Here is a 21,037-nt window from a genome sequence, read left to right on the forward strand (position 1 = left end):
CTACATGTCTTAGTGATTAGACCACATCTGTAAAATTTAGTTAGTTCAACCCTGTTTGATGCCATAATCTTCCCACCTCTCAACCTAGGTTTCAGTACATCCTATAATGACTCCCATTGTACATTCTTCCACTTTGTGATTTGACCAAGAAGTTGGTTAAAACTATTACTTACTGGCAACTGTATTTTTTTAAACTCCTGTAGTATGTTTATTTTCTTACTGTAACTTATGTTGATTTTTCATGTCTTAATTGGCTTAATTATATCCCTGTTAGAAGTCTAACACACTTTTGGATATTTTGTTCAATAGATTTTATGTTTTATTGTTTTAATATTGGCAACAGAAATAGAGAGTTCCTTTAAAGCCCAATTGAAGGTATATTTATCGGTATTTATCTTAAATGTAAGAAATCAAAAGTGCCTAAATGTGAAGAGTTGTATTTGTAAGCCTCTCCTTCACTTTTGAAATTGAACATATGTGTAGCAGGTGTACAAATTCCTCCTCTTAAGTTTACGGTCGGATGTGTTGGCAAGAGCCTGGCTTGGAGTCCTGTTTCCCATAATCTGCCTCTAAATTTAAACTGGTTCATTTGTGATCAGTGGCAGAAGCCTGGTCTCAGGCGGTCTGGGTTTTGGCTGTTTGTGTTCATTAAGGTCAAGGGCACTTGGCCTCTAATATATACAACCCGAAATTCCCTTAACAGGAGATAGGTAGATGCCCGGAATTCTGCTTCTTACCTTAGCACAGATCACATCACATGTTGTTTATCAGGAACTGAGCCCTGCCACTCACGAGGTGTATGAGTGCACTACCTACAAAATAATCAGGCAACTGTAAGCAGACAATAACCTTAGAAGCCCTTCGTGTCAGTTCACACCAGAAACTGCATGTGCATTTCTGTGCGATTTACACGTAGTTCTGGACAGTGCGACTTCAGCCCATTTATTTTTTACATACAATAAATATTTCCTAAACATGCACAGTTTAGGAGATATTTACTTTAGTAGCAGCTTGTGACATCACTGAGCATACACACTGCTCTGAGTGGACATGCTGTCCATTCAGAGCTCTGTGCCGTGGTTATGACTCTCGTGGGCTTGTGTGTGAGTGACGTCATCGCGGCCCATCCATCCAAACTGCCAAAGCTCGTGAACCTGGAAGGAAGACTGGGTGAAGATGGAAGCCCTGTCAGTGATGACAGTACACCACTGGAGGGCTTCGTTTTAAGGCAAGTCTATCGTGCTAGTATGCGATATATACAGCACATTATGACATCGTGCAGAGACCCAAATTTTTTCCTTGTTTTTGTTTTGTTTACTACCACTTTAAAGTCTACATGTTTAAACTGTATTCCATTTCATTTGAACATATTGAATCTTATATTAATCTTGGAAAGACTGAAGAAAATTGTTTAGACTACGTGAGTCAGTTAAAAGGTGCTTTTAGTTTTCTAAACTATGCAAAAAAAATTACAGATGCTGTCTGGATATGATGTAAAACCTCACTATTTACTTCAACCATATGTAAACCCAATTACTAAAAATAAAAAAGGAACATTTTTAACACGTGGATGCAAATTCAAAAGTAATTTTCAATATCTTTAAAACTGGAACTTTCATTAAAAAGTACACGGTGTCCTGCCAGGAAGGTCCTTGTTCAGACACTTCTCTTTATAAGTGGATTATGCTCAGCCCTGTCCCCCAGTTGTGCTCTTGTGATGTCACTTGTCACACAGCTTTTCAAAGGAGACTACAGGTGGCTTTTTAAACAAACCTTGTGTAGACATTGTCCACTGTTGTCTCCTTTAGAAAATCTACCCTAACTATTGACATGCAGCCACTGCTGGAGTGCATGTAGACAGGAAGTGACTGCAAGGAGGCTACAGATGATCAATGGCACCGAGCAGTAGCTAAAGATAAAAACAAGTTTTTGCAAATGTAAATAGTTTGATACACAGTTCTTTGACAAGCTGTAAGCTAGTTAGGGTTTACATCTTCTTTAAGTGAAGAGTAAAAGAAGCTAATTTTATGGGTGGTGAAGCTTCTTTGCCCTAATCTTAGTGTAGGGCAGGTGCCCCATTTTGACGTGACTTTGGCTCTTGGTATGTGGCTGGGTCTGTCACTGTTACCATCCACTGATTAAAATAATTAGCTCTGCTAAAAATAATCAGCTGAAGTAGACATAGGCCAAATAGATGAGAAAACCCAAAGCATTCGCTAAATGAGATTGAACACCTGTGCGTAGCAGACATAGCAAGTTATGCTCCATATCCAGTAGTTTACAGACTCCTTACTCATCACATAAAGCCAGTCTGTCAAAGGCCTGGTGATAACTGAGGACCATTAAGCAGTCTAATGGAATGATTTAAATTTTGTATGTATACCAACCTCAAAGACTGACATGCCAGTCTTGGTATTAGCGTCAGATTGATGTACACCATATAAAAGGGTTAAAACATTAATGGACAACAGAATGGTGTGATATTTACTTTGGTATACCTGGAGATGCAGTGGCGATATACCAAAGTACAGGATGGAACAGTGATGTATAAGGGAATGACCAGCAACAGTGCATTCATTTATTATCAAAGTGATTGAATTAATTTGTGCCAGATTTCCTTTATATCAGTACTAAACCCTCTTGGTGACCAGAATTTTTTGGAGCTTATATTCCTAGACCAAGTTTAGGAGTGTGAATATTCATCTGTAAACTTGACAGTAAATCTGGCAATACACTGTTATATTTTTCTTTTGTTCAGCCTGCTGAACGAAAATAAAAATGTAGCAGGTTTCTCTTTCCATGCTACAGCACAGATGGATGAATCTCCCACTGTGTCTATTGTATTCTAACAGGTGCCGCCTGCCTCTGTTCAGCTGAAGGTTTTCCTTCTGGCTCCTTCAGTTTTTAAATTGTGGATGTCATGTGGGATGGTGCTGACGTAGGAGGAGCCACCCACATAGCGAATTTAAGCTGCTTCATCAGGAACTATCGAAAATTCAACTTGTATGATCTGCATTAATTTTTCTATTTGACATTGGGCCTGAAAACTAGGAACACACAACTGTGCAGTCCACGTCTTCTGTTGTATGGTAAAATGACGTTTTCATGACATGGGACATTTTTTATGTGGACTTAAAAGGTATTGAGTGGCCATGAAGGGGTTTAATCCAACTTGAGTTATTTTTTATTTATTTTTTTGCATGTATATTTTAGTCCTTTCTTACTCCATGCAGTAAAAAAAAATAAAATAAAATACAAAATAAAAACAGTTTTGGCTTGAGTAGTACCTTAAGCTGTCCATGTTTTTATTATTATCATTTCTTCTACAATAAACGAGGGTGATGTGAAAGCGTATACATATTTATGGTTTTGGATCAGTGCAGGTTTTATGTACAATGTGGGTGTGGTGTGTTGAGTGTTCTACATTATATACACTTTAAAGGATAAGTTCACGTTTCATAACGTTACATGTTACACCCATATTCAGGGTGTAACATGTTACAAATAGACCAGCCCCCATTCCCCCCCATCCCCACTTTGACAGCTAGCGGGGAATCTTCTAGCTCGCTAGCTGTCAAATTGTTTTAAAAATAAATTGGCTATTTGGGGCTCCGCCCACATTGCCCTGTCACTCATTCACAGTCATCTGTGAATGAGAGATTACAAGTTTCGACTATCCGGCTATCAGCTTGTAGTCCTCAGTGAACTACCACAGCGCTGTGAAGTGCTGTGGTAATTAATTTATTCTTCCTGTAAGTATATCTGCTTGCTCATACATCCCATAAGAGCAATCAGATACACTGACTGATCTGCAGGAGACCTACATGGCACCAGCGATCTGCTGATCGCTGGTGCAATGGTTTATAAGCTCCTGAAGACAAAAATAATACATGACATAGCATATTTAAAACCCAGGGCTGCTCTGTATGACCGTTCTTTTCAGTAGTTATAATGAAATGTATAACTATGGCAAGGAAAGAAATACCATATTTTTCGCTCCATAAGACGCACCTAGGTTTTAGAGGCAGAAAACAGGAAAAAAAAAATTCTGAACTAATGGACTGCAGACATAGTACAGGAGATGACCAGAGACTGCGGACAGCACAGGGATGACCAGAGACTGCGGACAGCACAGGAGATGACTGCTGACCTTTGGGGAGGGGGGGATGTGTTGCTGACAGCTGACCTGCCTTTAAAAAACACACACCTGTTTTGGATTTACTGGTTTCAAGAAGCACTGTCTGCTGACCTTTGGAGAGGTGGGGAGCGGGTACCTGAATTTGACAGGTACCCGCTCTTACTTCCACGGAGTTGTACTTTGATCTTACCTGTTCCTCTATCCAGCCGCGCGCTGTCCTCCCGGCTTCTGTAGTGTCGGCGCTCGGCATGACAGCCGGGTGCCCAGTGCGCATGAGCGAGAAGCACTTGTGCTTTGTGATTGGTCCGGCGGCTTCTGGGATCTGTCATGTGTCCCAAGTACCGCCTTAACATTCACAAAAAGCACCGCTTCTTGCCCATGCGCACTTGGAACCCGGCTGTCAAGCCCAGCGCCGACACTACAGAAGCCGGGAAGACAGCGTGCTGCGCCACTGTGAATGTTTACATGTTATGTGCAATTAAACCATGGCAACATCTAATGTTTGTGTAGTATTATGTTCAGCAGACTGTGTTCTTCTATTGTTGTGACTTAGATGACGTTCAGAGCACATTTTATGCCCAATTCATGCAAAACTCCACGTAATCCCAAGGGGTTCACATACTTTTTCTTGCAACTGTATATATATAATAATTTTTTTTTTTTTTTCCCCAAACCCATACTTCTCTTTAAGAAAAGCTGAGCTGGACTACATCGTTTAAGGCTGATATTAATATGTGGCCAGCGTTTTATTTTCTGTGATTCCTTCCTTTTTTTTTTTTTTTTTTTAAGCTTATGAATTGTTCAGTATGATTCCCACAGAAAACAGTTTAAATTAAAAAAAAAAACAGTTTACAACTCCAAAGACATGCTGGAAGGTTAATTGGTTCCTGTCTAAATTGGCCCTAGTATGTGTATGTATGAATGTGAAGTTAGGGACCTTAGATTGTACACCCCTTGAGGGTTAGGGACTGATGTGAATGTACAATATATATGTAAAGTGCTGTACAACTTGGCACTATAGAAGTACCTGTAATAAATAAAATAATTATAATTTAGCAGCAGTGATTAGTAAGTCCATCTAAAATGACAATTCAAATAAAAAAATGTATACTTAGTTCATGTATAACAGGCAAGCTGGTAATTTATGTCTGTATCAAGGGGGAAGAGGGTGTGAGCTGTGTACACTGTCTATGCTGTGCCCTTGGTCTGTGAGCCATTAATATGCTCATTTCTGCTATGGAGGGTTCCCTTTATTGCAGTCACATGTCTGCTGAACAGCAGCCAGTGCAATCTGATCTATCTTGGAGGCAACACTATCAGCAGCAGATTCAGCCAGGGTTACCAGAATAGTAAATAATGTATCACAAGACTTTGGTCTATTTGCTCCATGCAAACACATTTTAACAACTTCTAGAGTAATGGATTTCACAAGTAGCTGGTTTACATAAAGCATTTGTTTAATTTTGTAATTATAAACCATATAGGATTGTATTAAAAAAAATGCAAGGAAGTGTTTTAGTAATTATGTTTTATATTGTTTTTTTTTCCCACTTAAAAACATTGTGGCTTAACAAAAAAAAAAAGAAAACAAAAAAAACCGTTAAAGTAGTATGTGCAGCTGTCATTTCTAAGTCTCTACTTAAATTGCAGATGGTTTTACATTGTTATATGGGTGGCGCGTGAGCTCTATCTATGTAAAAATAACAATTAACCTTTGTAATAACAAAATGTTAATGCAGTTTGCATTTTTCCCATTGGAGTATCTCTTCCTGCAATATTGGGATTTTGTTTTTGTGAAATTTAACAAATTGGCAGTGTTTTAGTCAGCTTTAATATTTCCAAAAGGCCTAAAGGCTTGTAACAGTATTTATATTATATAATTTGTATTCTTTTGTTACAGAACACAATACATTGGCCCATTATTTTAAATATTTGTAGAAGGGGAGCATATTGAAGTTTTCTGTGTCTGGCCAACACATTTATACATAGCTCTTGTTGGAACTGATCACCAAGGCCCCTCTACAGAGTACAGGGATATACACATACAAGAAATTTCTTGGTAGGCCACATTCACAGTAGTGCATTGTGAAATAGTGTCAAGAATATGTGTTTGTTTTTGGAGTGTTGCCACGCCTCATGAGTAGGACAGCTCCTTCATTTCAATGGACTACCCTTTACATGACAAACATGTCAAAGGACGCTCATGTACCTTTTTTGGGCTTTACTCATTCTGCGCTTTTGTCTAGAATAGCAAGAGTTTGACGTGCTGTTAACAATGTATGACTCCGCCAAATTGTCAAGCATTTTTTTTCACATTTTATGTATGTACGCTTGAAAATATGGGCAGTTCTGCGTGTTATAAAGAGCTGGTATAGTATGAATGGAGCTGTATTGTTGAGTAAAATGGTTTGTAATTGCATATTTGTGTCATCAGTTGAGAGTACTTTTCCAGTGCACATACTATAAATGCCTGGCCAGAGCTTACTATATCCTCTTACTTGGAATGATACCAGGAAGTGCTCGAAAAGAGTGTGTGTGTCATGGAAAACTTTTCCTCAATCCACACATCTCCCAGTCTGTTTTCCTTCCACCTTAGCACTATTAACATGTACTTCATGTACAAGTCTTATCATGCTGGAGCTCCAACCTGCTGTTTAACCACTTATTGTAATAATCAATATTGATTTAATTTGCTCTTCCAGGAACCAATATTTAAAGTGTAAAGGAAAAACTTTGTTTTCTTTTTGGAGTGAAGATGGATTAGAACACCTATCTGGATTTTATTGCTGTCTGTTCCCCCATTAGGGAAATTCACCCTCCCTATTCGTTCTGTTTACCATTATCAAAAGTGAAAATAAAAGAAAATCCCAAATTTTGGGTTGTCCCCAGAACAGTAATACAGGGAATATATTGCAATGTGAACACTAGTACTGGTGACCTGGGGGGGCACAAGGAATTCCATTAATTTGCAGGGATTTCCTCTTCCTATTTTGGCTATGGGACAGGAAGCGAAGGGAAATCTCCCCAATGGGACACAGATGGTGAAAAAAAAAACTGGCAGGTGTTCTGCACATTGCGCAAAATGGGGAAAAAAATGCTATAGTTTTACTTTTAAGTTCTTTGATGAATCGTATAAATCTGAATAGATGCAAAGGAGAATAATACTTATAATAGCCAATATACAAAGGGCATGATTCCAATATAATTTGCGAAAATCTATAATGCTTTATGTTAAAAACAAGCTAATGTTTGCAGAAAAACCTGGAAACATTGACATTTATTTCCCTACATGTGTCAATTTCTCCTTTTCAGCGTGTTATAAGAAATAAAGTCCAGATGTGACATGGTGCAATAAATCTCCTCCTCTCTTCTGTCTGTTAATGGGATGTAGTTGAGGGTGGGATCAGACACAGTTTGAGGGTCCCGGATGACCTGAAGTAAGTCTGATGCTGCTTATTGAGCACAGAGGGACACCGTTCACCCCACCCCTACCTTCTCTATTATGAAGGACTTGGATGGTCAGACCTCAGTGCTCAGGTTAGCAGCAGTCAGAATGTTGGAACTTGCATAAGAATTTTGTACTGCTTTAGCCATCAATTAATAAAGTATGGGGTTTGTGCATGTATGGCTTAGTGTACATTCAGAAGAAATATTTCTGTCAACCAGGTAAGATGCTTTTATTGCAGATGAGTCTCTTCTGAAATAAAATGCTTTCTGATAGCAATTTTTCATTTGAACACCATAGTTCAACTTTAGGTGATACCTTTGGCTAACTTAGTGTATCTAAGCTCCCAAAAATGATTATATTGTTAAGTACCAATCCTTCGATATGATGGCAGCATTAGTTTTCTTTTTAAGGCTTTTATCCTTTCTCTTCATCCATCCAGCCAGCAAGTCTGTTTTGGTTTTTTTTTTGTGTTTTTTTTTTTTTTTTAGATTGTACAATCAGATTTATATACGGTGTATGGTGGCTTTAACACTACCCTCTCCCCAGACTGACAATGCTGTTGTCCAAAGGTGTCTCCGTTGGTCCTCTCCCCAGAATGGAGACACCCTGAGCCAGGAAGTGTGTTTCTGGCTGGATCACCAGGATAAATAAAAGCCTAAAAAAAGAAAAATCTAAATGAGGTAGTTGCGTTTAGTTTTTCTTTTTTTAGGCTTTTATTTATTTTCAAGAGTAGTTAACCCTAAGAAAAACAATCTAATATACTGCAGCTTACCAGTCCATAGGAACTGGTAAGCTGCAGTATATAATATTTTTTTTTCTTAGATTTAGCTACTCTTGAAGAATCCCTTAATTCACGTGAATTCCAAGTTGCAAATTCCTATAGTAAAAATTGTTTGTGGCTGTTTGAGTTTATTATCTTGTATAATTAATTATTTACATAGTTGTTACTATACTATTCTTTTGTATTCAAATAGCAAAGAATTTCTTCTTTTTTTTGTGTTTTTACCATATACAGGACTACGATCTGTAATTTGTACACCATGCCCAGAATATCTGAACCTGTCTGGCTAACAATGATGTCTGGATCACCAGAGAAAAATCACCTTTGTCAGCGATTTATGAAAGAGTTTGCTTTCCTCATGGAATACACTTCAAAAAATCAGTACGTTTTGCAATTCATTGTTACAGCTCTGGCAATGCACATTCTACAGTGCTGTGTGGCTGGAATGCAGCTGCTGGAGGTGCAGGCTACTACTAGGTTCCTAGACCCCATCCATGTAATCTAGTAATCAGAGGCAGTAGCTGGCAAGCTGCAGGAAAGATGAGTATTTACTTTGCTTGTTTGTAGTTCTTTAAGCCCTGGTTCACACTGTGGAACCACATGTGATTAGCACAGGAATCGCGCCGCATTCCTGTGCAAATTGCATGCAATACTGGTTGGTCCAATTTAAGCCCATTTAATTTTGTATGGCTCATATCGCACCACATGCACCCTTTTTTTTTTGCACTGGAATTGGATCACATGGGTGTTCATAGTCATGCAATCCGATTCAGATAAATGCATTGCGTTTTGTGATCTGCTTGTGGGGTGTCATTAACTTAACATTGACACCCACACAGATTGCATGAACACTGTGCGATTGCTTGCAGTGCAGGAAACACACAGGAACCGCAGCGTTTCCCGTACCGCATCAGTGTGAACCAAGGCTTAAAGAGAACTTATCGCCTGATGATCCCGTTTGTCCTTTTCTTTTAAGACTGCCATACATGGATCAAAATTCAGCCAGTTCAGCAGGGACTCTTTGGTTGAACAGAACGTGTTCAGTGCTGTGTGCACAATTATTATGCAAGTTGTATTTTTGAGGATTCATTTCATTATTGAACAACTATAGTGATCTTGGTCAATCAAAAATGTTAATAAACTTCAAACCTGATTATTGAAGAAAGTAAAAGTGAGGTTTTGGCTTTCTCAAGAGAATATCTGTGTGCACAATTATTGGGCAGCTTTTGGTGTGCAGAATTATTATGCAACTAAATGAAAAACGAAAATGTTCCTATCTTTCTTGTTTATTTTCATCTGTTAAAATGAGAATAATAAACAAACCAACATTTTACAAATAAACATTTCTGACATTTAAAAATAAAAAATCAGTGACCAATATAGCCACCCTTCTTTTCAATAACAGTTTCTTATCTGTTGACGATCAAATTTTTGTGCAGCAGCAACCACAGCCACCCAGACAAATCGTAAATCTCCCGTTTAAGAAGGGCCCACAAGTTCTCAATAGAGTTTAGGTCAGGTGAGGAAGGGAGCCATGTCGTCATTTTTTCATTTTTAAGGCCTTTACTGGTTAGCCTCACAGTGCTTTGGTGCATGCGATGGAGCATTGTCCTGCATAAATTTCATGGTCTTCTTGAAAGATGTAGACCTTTTCCTGTACCACTGTTTGAAAAGAGTGTCTTCTAAAAACTGGCAGTAGGTTTGGGAGTTTTGCCTGAAAAAAAGAAGCTGCCTAATAATCATGCACACCTATATATAGGGTGTTGATCTCCTTAGGCCACATTTTCCCTCGATACACAAATACACTTCACCTGATATGCTTAAATCCAATAAGCTTTCAAGTTTATACAGCTTGGAGTTGGACAATATGATGATTTGGTCAAAATACTTACCTAATAATTGTGCACACAGTGTAGGTTACAGCACTGAATAATGTATTCAAAAGGTAGGAAAGTCTCCCCACTGTCAGAATACAATAGCTCAGCAGAAGGATTTCGTCTGGTTGAACAAAAAAACCCCCAAAAAACTAACTAATGTATGGGCAGCTTAACTTTCTGTACTACTAACCTAGTCATGAATTGGTGTTTAGCTGAGGTTGATCAATTGTCTCGTTCCTTACTTGGGAGGTTAAGACTAAGGGTACAAAATGAAATAGAAGTAAACTGTTTTTAATTAGGTTTGGTAGCTCTTTTTAGATATGGGAAGAGCTCCAGCTCTAAAGGTTTTACAAGTATGCCACGTGGTAAATAGCTAAAGTCTAGAGTATTTTAACCACCTCCCACCCGCCATATAATACAATGACGGGTGCAAGGTGGTTCTCTCGTTCTGATATGACGTCCTTCCATTCTCACTGCGCATGCGTGGCTCAGGGAGCGTGCAGTGCGGCGATCGCCGGTGCGCTGTGTCCCTCGGACACAGCGGATCACGGAAAGAGCCGAAGATGTCGGCTCGGTCATGTGATCATGTGAGAGGAGAGCCGGTAATCGGCTTTCTGCAGAGGGGACATGTACACTGATGATCAGTGTGCCCCAGAAGTGCCACCTGTCAGTGTCCATCAGTGCTCATCAGTGCCACATCAATGCCACATATCCGTGCATACCAGTGCACATCAATGCCACTTGAGCTGCCTGAGCTGCCTTTTAATGTCACCCATCAGTGCCAGTCAGTGCTGCCTAAAAGTGCCAGTCAGTGCCGCCTATCAGTATCATGTTTCAGTGCCCATCAGTGATGCCTGTCAATGCCCATCAGTGCAACCTACCAGTGCCTCCTCATCAGTGCCACCTATCAGTGCCCATCACTACAGCCTCATTAGTGCACATCAGTGAAGGAGAAAAATCACTTATTTACAAAATTGTATAACAAAAACTAAGAAAAAATGTTTTTTTTTTTTTCAAACTTTTCAGTGGTTTTTGGTTTGTTTTAGAAAAAATAAAAATCCCAGAGGTGATTAAATATCACCAAAAGAAAGCTCCATCTGTCTCAAAAAAATAAAAATTTCATATAGGTACAGTGTTGCATGACTGCGCAATTGTCATTCAAAATGTGACAGCGCTGGAAATTGGCCTGGGCAGGAAGGGGGTATAAGTGCCCTGTAGGCTAGTGGTTAATCTACACTGTGACCTGCATGAGGAGCCCAGTCTAAATAGCCAAATAGTGATGGGGGTAAAAGATTTGCAATTATTTAAATGACATAATGCATAGAGCTCGTATGTGCACTAAGACACCATTACCAATAACATTGCAGCATTCAGTAGTGCATTGTATTCCTACTGTGTAGAGTAGATTTTATGACTGATTGCAGCACTTGGTACGTTGCTGTTGTTTATTTTTTACAGGTACTTACTGTATATAGCCCCATCAATTTACACAGCACTTTACATATATATATATATATATATATATTTTATACATTCACATCAGTCCGTAACCCTCAAGGAGCGTACAATCTAAGGTCCCGAACTTACATTTATACATTTGCTAGACAGGAGCTCTACCAGCATGTCTTTGAAGTGTGGGAGGAAATCAGAGTAACCAGAGAAAACCCACACAGGTACAGGGAGAACATGCAAACTCCAGGCAGGTAGTGAGTGCTGCCAGGCGGAAGTGCTAACCATTTAGCCACTGTGCTGCCACAGGCATGTTGCTCCAAATTTGAATATTATGGATGTTTTATGGGAAGTTTACCTTTACAGAATTCTTCCCATCCAAATTCAATGATCGCTTAAGACTCCCAGCTGTACAGAGTTTAGGGTTAAGGAGATATTGCTTCTGCTCTTCTACTGGATTTTGTAATTGTTAATATAATTAAAAATGAAATAGGATATGATGCTAAAATATGGCATCTATTGTATATACCATTGTCCAAACGTATCATGTCTTCCAAGATCAGCTGAAAGTTTAGAGTTTGTTGTATTTATATATAGTAACAGCTAGGATATTAAAGAGTATCTATACCCAAAACCTTTGTAGTTTTGGATAAAATGGGGAAAGGTTAGAACCCCTGTCGGATTTTACTGCTATAGAGGGAACCCTCACTTTCTGTTTTGGGGACAACCTTTTCTTAGCAGGAGCAATATGGGACAATAACAGGCAACAGTAAAAACTAAAATGGGTTTCAGCATTCCCATGATTCCTGCTAGAGGGATTTTTTTCTTTCCCTAACTTACTGGTGCCAACTTTTCTCCCAGACAGGAAGTGAAAAAGTTCTAATCCATACCCACCCTATCTTTAAAAAAAAAAAATGTTCTGAGTATAGATGCACTTTAAAATAAATCCGGTTATGTTTACCCATTAATACTTTTTCTCTGCACCATTTGTTTTCTTATTCCTAAATGACAGGCATCCTGGATATAAGCAGGCATAAAAAATAGTCTATAAATCAAGCTTGCCTATTTTTGCTACTAAATCCTGTGTACGCTTTTAGACAGAGCATATTATCTTCCAGTGTAGAGCCAAGGCAGGGCAGGCCAGCTAATCATGTGACAATAGGAGAGATTTTGTGTGCCAAGTCTCAGTTCCACGGTCACATTCTTCTCTCTCTGCACTCATGCATGGAGGTTTCTTTTTGAAAGTTTTCAAAAGTAATTAAAGAATCTATTACCAAAAGATTGCAAGTGCATTTTTTTAACCATTTATTCATTTTAATATAAATCTCTATGTAGGCCGGTCTGGCTATGTGATGGCAAGACAAACTACAGCTCTACCCCTCTTCCCCTCTATTGGTTGTCTAAACAGTTTGCTGATTCAGCAGGTTTTGCCTGCCAGCGCAGCTCATCACAAAGACAGAGTTCTTGGTGGAATGAAATGTTCCTGTGTATGGACTTGCTGTCTCTTTAATTGGATTGGGTTAGATTTGTCACTCTGCTACCAAAAGAGGCGGTTAAAGAATAAAATAAAAAAATGCTTGTAACAATTGATAAACTGAACAGCAGTTCATCTATAGATGTTAGATTAGCTGAATTGGTGTTGACATTTATCTTTTGTTTGCTTATTGCATGTCATATATTCCCCTGCTTTTCTAGTAGTTAGCATAGCAGTTTCAGATCATAATCCTGTTGTTAGCACTCCTAAATTAAAGCCCTGGGGTGTTTCTTCTTTAAATATTAACTCATTGTGCACAGATTGCATTGCTAAATACCGTTGGCAAGCTCAGAAACAGCTGTATTTGTACCCTTTAGGGGAAACAAACGGGTTCACACTGTAAGGCAAACAATAATAAAACACTATTAAAATCTGTATATACTGCTAGCCACTTGCCCCCAGAGGATTTACCCCCCCTTCCTGGCCAGACCATTTTTTGCGTTGCGCGGCCATGCAACGCTGCACCCAAATGAAATTTATGTCCTTTTTTCCCCATGAATAGAGCTTTCTTTCGGTGGTATTTTTTGACCTGTGCTTTTTTTATTTTTTGCACTATAAAAGAAAAAAAAGACCAACCATTTTGTGAAAAAAAAAATTATTTTTGACTTTTTTCTATTAAACATGTCCAGTAAAAAAATTTTAAAAACAAATTTCATCTTAGGCCAAAATGTATTCTGATACATGTTTTTGCTAGCGAAAAAATCCCATTATGTGTAAACTAATTGGTTTACGTGAAAGTTATAGCGTTTACAAATGGCGACTATATATACTGGGCTTTTAAAAAATGTTTAAATTTTCACTAGTAATGGTGGCAATTGGCAACTTATAGTGGGACTGCGGTGGGCATTCTGACACAGGTGGGAACTGACTTGGTGTCACTGACATCCCCAGTGACACCAATAGAGTGGTCAGTGCTGATAAAAAGCACTGACACTGCATGAAGGGGTTAACATCTGTGGCGATCAAAGGGTTAGCTGTGTGCCGTTTTACATTATGTTCTGTGTGTGTTTCACTGTAAGCACTTTGCTTTGCATGGCTGTGTTGTGCACAGCCATGCAAAGCAGTGCTCAGGAGCTGACAGGGAGGAGAACTGTTTTGTTTACTAACAGTCCCCCCCTTCTGCCCCCGTTGGAGATCCTCACCAATCAGCGGCCTGGACTCGGTGATTGACGCACGCCCCTACCCGGAAATGCGAATCATGTTTCAAATCAAGCGTTTAACTGGTCATAACATAAAAAATCTGCACAGTAGGAAGCGTATGCTTTGGCCACAGGAACTAGTAGAATTCCAGCTATAGTTTTTGTATAGTGTGGTTTTAGAAAAAAGGCAGGTATTTGATTTTGATTTATAAATCTACTGAGCACAGGGCTATTCATGTAACACCCTTGTGTATGAGTGTGTAAGCAACCCCAAATTTGATATATTTTAGTATTTCATATTTATAATGGGTATTCAGAGAAAAAAGAGGTTTGATGATGTTTGTGAATTTTCCCTTCTTTCAGGTTCCTTCCAGCACTCCTTACAGCTGTCCTCACAAATCATCTTGCCTGGGTACCAACAGTCATGCCCAATGGACAGCCACCAATTAAAATCTTCCTAGAAAAGCACTCATCACAGAGTGTGAATATGTTGGCAAAGACCCACCCATACAACCCTCTTTGGGCACAGCTAGGTGAGTCCTAAGCCGTTGTTGCTGTTGCTTCTCTTTTGCATCCAATGATGAGATCTTCTGCATCCCCCTTTAGCTTTAGGCTTAGTAATCGAGCGCCACTGAAAAATCCACCATGGGATATAATCTAGAACATAAAATAATCTTTCCACAGTTGCTAGTGGCATGTACAGGAATTTAAAAGTATATGTATGTATGTAAATGATGCAGATACATAAACAGACACTTGGTATCAAAATGGCTACTGTATATACAATAATTAGTATCCTAACGAACACTATATGGCTAGAAGTATGTGGACACCTGACCATTACAATTTCTGTATATAAGCTTGTTGGTGTCCCATTTTTAAAGCTCTTGGCATTGATAAGGAGTCCCCCCCCCCTCCTTTTTGGCAGTAACAGCTCCCACTCTACTGGGATTGCTTTTCACAAGATTTTGGAGTGCCTGCAGGAATTTTTGTCCAACAGCAGTATCTGACATCACAAATGATCTTTTGGCTGAATGGATGAGAGGAGCTGGCATGTAATGAGTGCTTATCCCAAATCATCCCAAATGTATTCAGCAGAGTTGAGGTGTAATCCACTCAAGATCATCAACAACAAACTGGTCAAAAAATGCATCTGTGGACCTGGCTGTGTACATAGGGACACAGTCATGCTGGAACAAAAATGAGGCTCTTCACACAGAGCTGAATGCACCCAGTTGGCTGACATGTCTTTGCCTTCAACCATGAACTGAGTAATTTGGAGAGGTGTCTACATAATTTGAGTCTTATAGTATAGCTCTAATTTTTCATTCTTATGGAAATGAAAGTCTGGTTGCTGTTGGAAGGAAAACCACATTTCTTCAGTTTTTATTGCTCCAGTTTTCGGCAATAAAGATATATATGATTTTTAAAAAATAACATTCACAAGTAAATAACAACTTGCAAGCACAGGGATCTTATTTCTGAGAGCAACTGAGAGCTGGAGATTGTGCTGTCAGTTTGAGTTTTGTTGGGTGTGGCATGGTTAAATTGATTTGGTTAGATATGCTGCCATCTACTGGAGGTTTTTCAGTATAGAGGAAAAGAATAGTATACTTAAATAAAATTGGTAGTTCTATTTTTAACTATCTATTACCACAGCTTCCACACGACATTTAAACTAAAGCAAGTAAGGTAAGATATACAGTTGTGTTCAAAATAATAGCAGTCAGACATCACTAACCTGATCAATCACTGTTTTTGGTAGAAATTATATTTCTACATGGTAAATAATTTACTAGCAGGTGTAGTAGTGTAATAGAAATCCAACAGACCCAACAGTCATGACATGCATGCTGCTGATTCTGTGTAATTGAATCACTAATTGAAAGGGGCATGTTCAAAATAATAGCAGTGTGGAGTTCTATTAGTGAGGTCATTCATTCTTTGAAAAACAGGTGGCAATTATTGCCCTAATTTAAGGAAGGAAGGCATCAAATGTTTACATGCTGGTTACAGTGGATTTCTCTCTGAAATTCTGAGGAAAATGGGTCGTTCCAGACATTGTTCAGAAGAACAGCGTACCTTGATTAAAAAGTTGATTGGAGAGGGGAAAACGTATAAAGAAGTGCGGAATATGATAGGCTGCTGAGCTAAAATGATCGCAAATGCTTTAAAATGGCAACCAAAACCTGAAAGACGTGGAAGAAAGCAAAAAACTACCATTCGAATGGATAGAAGAATAGCCAAAATGGCCAAAGAAGGTCTAAAGTTACCTGTGAGTACTGTTACAATTAGAAGACGCCTATGTGAAGCCAAGCTATCTGCAAGAAGCCCCCGCAAAGTCCCACTGTTGAAAAAAAGACGTGCTGAAGAGGTTACAATTTGCCAAAGAGCACATTGACTGGCCTAAAGAGAAATGGCGCAACATTTTGTGGACTGATGAAAGTAAGATTGTTCTTTTTGGGTCTAGTGGCCGGAGACAGTTTGTCAGACGACCCCCAAACACTGAATTCAAGCCACAGTACACTGTGAAGACAGTGAAGCATGGTTGCGCAAGCATCATGATATGGGGAAATTTCTCATACTATGGTGTTGGGCCTATTTATCGCATACCAGGGATCATGGACCAGTTTGAATACATCAGAATACTTGAAGAGGTCATGCTGCCTTATGCTGAAGAGGAAATGCCCTTGAAATGGGTGTTCCAACAAGACAATGATCCCAAACACACCAGTAAACGGGCAACATCTTGGTTCCAGACCAACAAGATTGATATTATGGAGTGGCCAGCCCAATCCCCGGATCTTAATCCAATAGAAAACTTGTGGGGTGACAAAAATGCAGTTTCTGAGGCAAAACCAAGAAATACAGAAGAACTGTGGAATGTAGTCCAATCATCCTGGGCTGGAATACCTGTTCACAGGTGCCAGAAGTTGGTTGACTCCATACAACACAGATGTACAGCAGTTCTCAGAAACAGTGCTTATACAACTAAATATTAATTAAGTGATTCAAAGGAAAGCAAAATCTTCAAACATTTTTCAGTTTATATAGTGAATGTTTGAGTTTGTAAAGAAGAATACAAACACTGCTATTTTTTTGAACAGTATAATATTCACTTTTCTTCAATTTTTTTTTAGAGGAACAACACAAATTTGATATATGTTTCTTCATGTTCTGATTTGGAATAGAATGTGTAGTGTTCCCAATGCATTTGTGTGTATGGAAATAAAAGCTATTAGAAGGATTTTGAGCTTTAGTCACTTTTTTCAACACACTGCTATTATTTTGAACACAACTGTTGGAGTCAGTGGCTCCTGCTGCTGTCTCTGAGTCAATGAGGATAGAGAGAGCTGAGAGAACCTCTGCTCTTGTGCAAATTGCTGGACTGGGATCAAAATCAGGCCCAGGTAAGTATAAGGGGGGCTGAGGAAACAGCTGCTTGCAGAAGGTTTTTTTTTTTTACCTGAATGCAGAGAATGCATGAAGGCGGGGGTCAGCAACCAATAAATTGTGATCTACCAGCAGATCTTGGCCAGGTGTCTGGTAGATCTTGGTCTGGGCTTGCTGAGGCTCCATCCCAGAGCATCAGAGTGCAATGCAGAGGAAATACTGGTAAAGTTGGAGCTGTAATAGGCAGTAAGAGCCCCATAAGTTGACTTCTCTGTAGTGCTGCTCCTACACCTTGTAATGGTTGGTGAGTGTAGCACCAGCCAAGCATGACCCATTCAAGTGAACGAGACCGCTGTGCAACCTTTTGCAGTACAGCAAACAAGGGGTTAAACAGGCAGCAGTGTGTTGCTTTCTCACCACCTGCTTTAAGCCCCTGGACCCTGCACAAGCATGCAGTTCCAGGGCACTTGCTGAGGGATCTGTTGGGTCTCAATGGGTCTCGGTTGACAGGCCGTAGCACCCACCAAAAGCAACGGTGTAATTCCTGCTATGGCATGTGTACACCTTTTGGCTGCTGTCTCAGCAGCTAAAGGGGGTAAGGATTGGGGGGTGGTAAAACCGTGATTCAACCACAGGGTTTTAGCACCCCACAACAGCCCCAAACTAAGGGCTGATTCTCAGGTGCAGTGGGCACTGCTGCTCCTCTGCAAAGCGATCCCAGTGTGTTTGACAGGTGGTGAGGAGGCAACATGTTGCCTCCTCATCACCTGATTTAAACCCATGATTACTGTGCACTGTACGCGATTGTGACACGGTAGTACAACAATTAGAGGTTTAAATCAAGTGTGAGGAGGCAACACTGCCTGGTGATCTTTAAGGTTGCCTACACCTACATTAAGGTAAAAAAAAAACACCTGCCTTTAGAACCACTTTAAAGAATATTACTTTTCTTTTTTTTACAGTAGAGTTTATACTGATATACCATCAGTTCACTAAACATACTCTGCCAAATTAAAGAAGCACAAGCAATGATGAAATGGTAGCAGTAGTTACTGTAAGCTTTGATTTGCATTGTGTCAACTTTTTTTTTTTTTTGCACCAACTCTCCATAAACTGTAAGAATATAAAACAAAACATAACATACAACTACTCACTAAAGAGGGCCTTCCGTTGGGAAGCAATCAAATAAACATTAGCCAAATCTATAGTTTGTATGATGGTTTTTCTTTTAGAGCAATTAACTATGTCTGTATTATCTTTATGTAGGAGATTTATATGGAGCTATTGGGTCACCAGTGCGATTAGCAAGAACAGTTGTCGTTGGGAAAAGGCAAGATCTTGTGCAAAGGCTACTTTATTTCCTCACCTACTTTATAAGGTGCTCAGAACTTCAAGAGACCCACCTCCTGGAGAATGGTGAGGATGAAGCCATTGTAATGCCTGGTACAGTGATCACTACAATGCTGCAGAAGGGTGAAGTGGAGGAGTCAGACTATGTGTTAATCACAATGCACAAGAATAAAGGTTGCCTAATAAACAACGATTCAGATGAAACAAGGGCCTCTGAAAATAAATGTTGCTGCTGCCAGTGTCCCATTGCTGACCAGAAGAAATCACAAGAGGAAAAGGAGGACCCTCCAAGGCCAGTGAAAGAGTCATTGGAGGCAAGTACGAATGGAAGTCAGGTTTTGACCCAGGTGTCCAGCCAGGAAGTAGCTGGTTATACTGAAGTCTACAAAGACAAATCAAGAACTTGCCCGGAAACAAAAATTGAGACTGTCATTAACATTCGGGCAGCTCCAGTAGAGAAATGCCCCTTAGCAGTTGGATGCCTGGAGCCATCAGTTCAAGTGGTGGAAAATGAAAACTTGCAAGAGGAAAGTTTAGCAGTAAAAGGTATGAGAACTAATGAAATCTGTATAGAGAAAAAACCTCCAGATAAGATCCCAACTGCAGCAATGCCTTGTGGTGCTGGTCAACTTCTGAACAAGGTGAAGTTTCAGATTGGTGATTCTATGTCACCAGACTCTGATATAGAGATAAAAAGCCAAAATGTAGTGGATCAGATTCAGAAGCACCATCTGAAACCGGTGCAGGAACAGAGGACAAATGCTTCTGATTTTATCACTGTAGCGAAACAGAATGCTGAGGACCAAAAAAGTAGTGTGTCATGTGAGAAGCTTTCCAGGGTGGCAAGCAAGCTTCAAAACTGGAATCCTTTTCATCAAGAGAACATTAGCATGTTTGATGAGTACTTTCCAGAAGATGGTTCTATTGAGGTAAAGATCCTTGATGATATTCCAGAGGCAAAACAAAAGGATACAGGGTGCTCACAAAGACGGTGTGAAACAGATAAAGCACCTAGTAATGTAAAAACCTCTGTTCTTCCAAACTTATGCAAAAACTGCTGTACTGAACAGGACCAAAGAGACAAAGTCTCTGTATCTGTCCCCCATGGGGATAAAGAGAAACCTGAGAATAAGGTTGTGCTGGGCACTGACTGGGACATTCCGAGGAACGAGAGTTCAGATAGTGCCCTTGGTGACAGCGAGAGTGAGGACACGGGTCACGAGCTTCATGCACCAAGTATTGGCTACTATGGGGCTGAACAAGTAGACTGGATGGAAGAAGAGGAGATTTCTTTCCCAGGGTATGTACATCTGCACCTAGCATGCATGTAGTTCTATCTTTATCTCTTTGGCTAATACAGTATGTATGAGACAACCTGTGATTTTGTTTATTTTGAATGGCCATTTCCACTTTCCTTTACTCCCGCTTTTACATGAAGCTGCTTAAGTTTTACATATACAAACAGCATATCTGGTGTTTTTATTATATTATTACTACATTGTTCTGTTCCTTAAACAGGTCATACACTAGCATATTTTCAAATTAATGTTTTTACAAACGTGTATGAAAATTCTCAGTACATTTGATGACTTGACAAATGTCCTTTAAAATTACTTTAAAATGTTTTTGCTTTGAATATTTGATTTTGCAACTAATGGACCTTTCGGAATGAAAACCATATACACTATTAGAAATTTGTTGGAAAAAAAAAATATATCCTTCGCCTTCAAATTTTGTTGGCACTGTGGTTGAAAATGAGCATTGTTTTGGCCACACTAACAAATAGAAAATTGAGCGTTCTTGAAACAAAATTTTGAATGAAATGGTATATGTACATTTTTTTTTTACATTACAGTACCTTTTTGAAGCTTGTAATTTCTCCGCTCTTGTTTTGTCAGCAAGCTGATAACATGACATTATGTAACTGA

The 21,037-nt window shown here is 39.3% G+C and overlaps 1 protein-coding gene across 3 annotated transcripts in view; it reads left to right on the plus strand.

Annotated features, from left to right (window-relative positions):
- FNIP1 (folliculin interacting protein 1) overlaps positions 1-21,037 on the plus strand; it is a 143,608-nt gene that overhangs the window by 111,272 nt on the left and 11,299 nt on the right. For all 3 annotated transcript variants that reach the window (XM_089694076.1, XM_089694078.1, XM_089694077.1), the window contains 3 exons: positions 8,602-8,748; positions 14,730-14,899; positions 19,026-20,409. In XM_089694076.1, the coding sequence (XP_089550202.1) occupies positions 8,602-8,748; positions 14,730-14,899; positions 19,026-20,409 (1,701 nt within the window). The remainder of the gene's footprint in view (positions 1-8,601; positions 8,749-14,729; positions 14,900-19,025; positions 20,410-21,037) is intronic.

Source organism: Staurois parvus, unplaced genomic scaffold, assembly GCF_062004578.1.
Source record: "Staurois parvus isolate SC_StPar_1 unplaced genomic scaffold, SC_StPar_1.0 ptg000648l, whole genome shotgun sequence".
NCBI lineage: Eukaryota > Metazoa > Chordata > Amphibia > Anura > Ranidae > Staurois > Staurois parvus.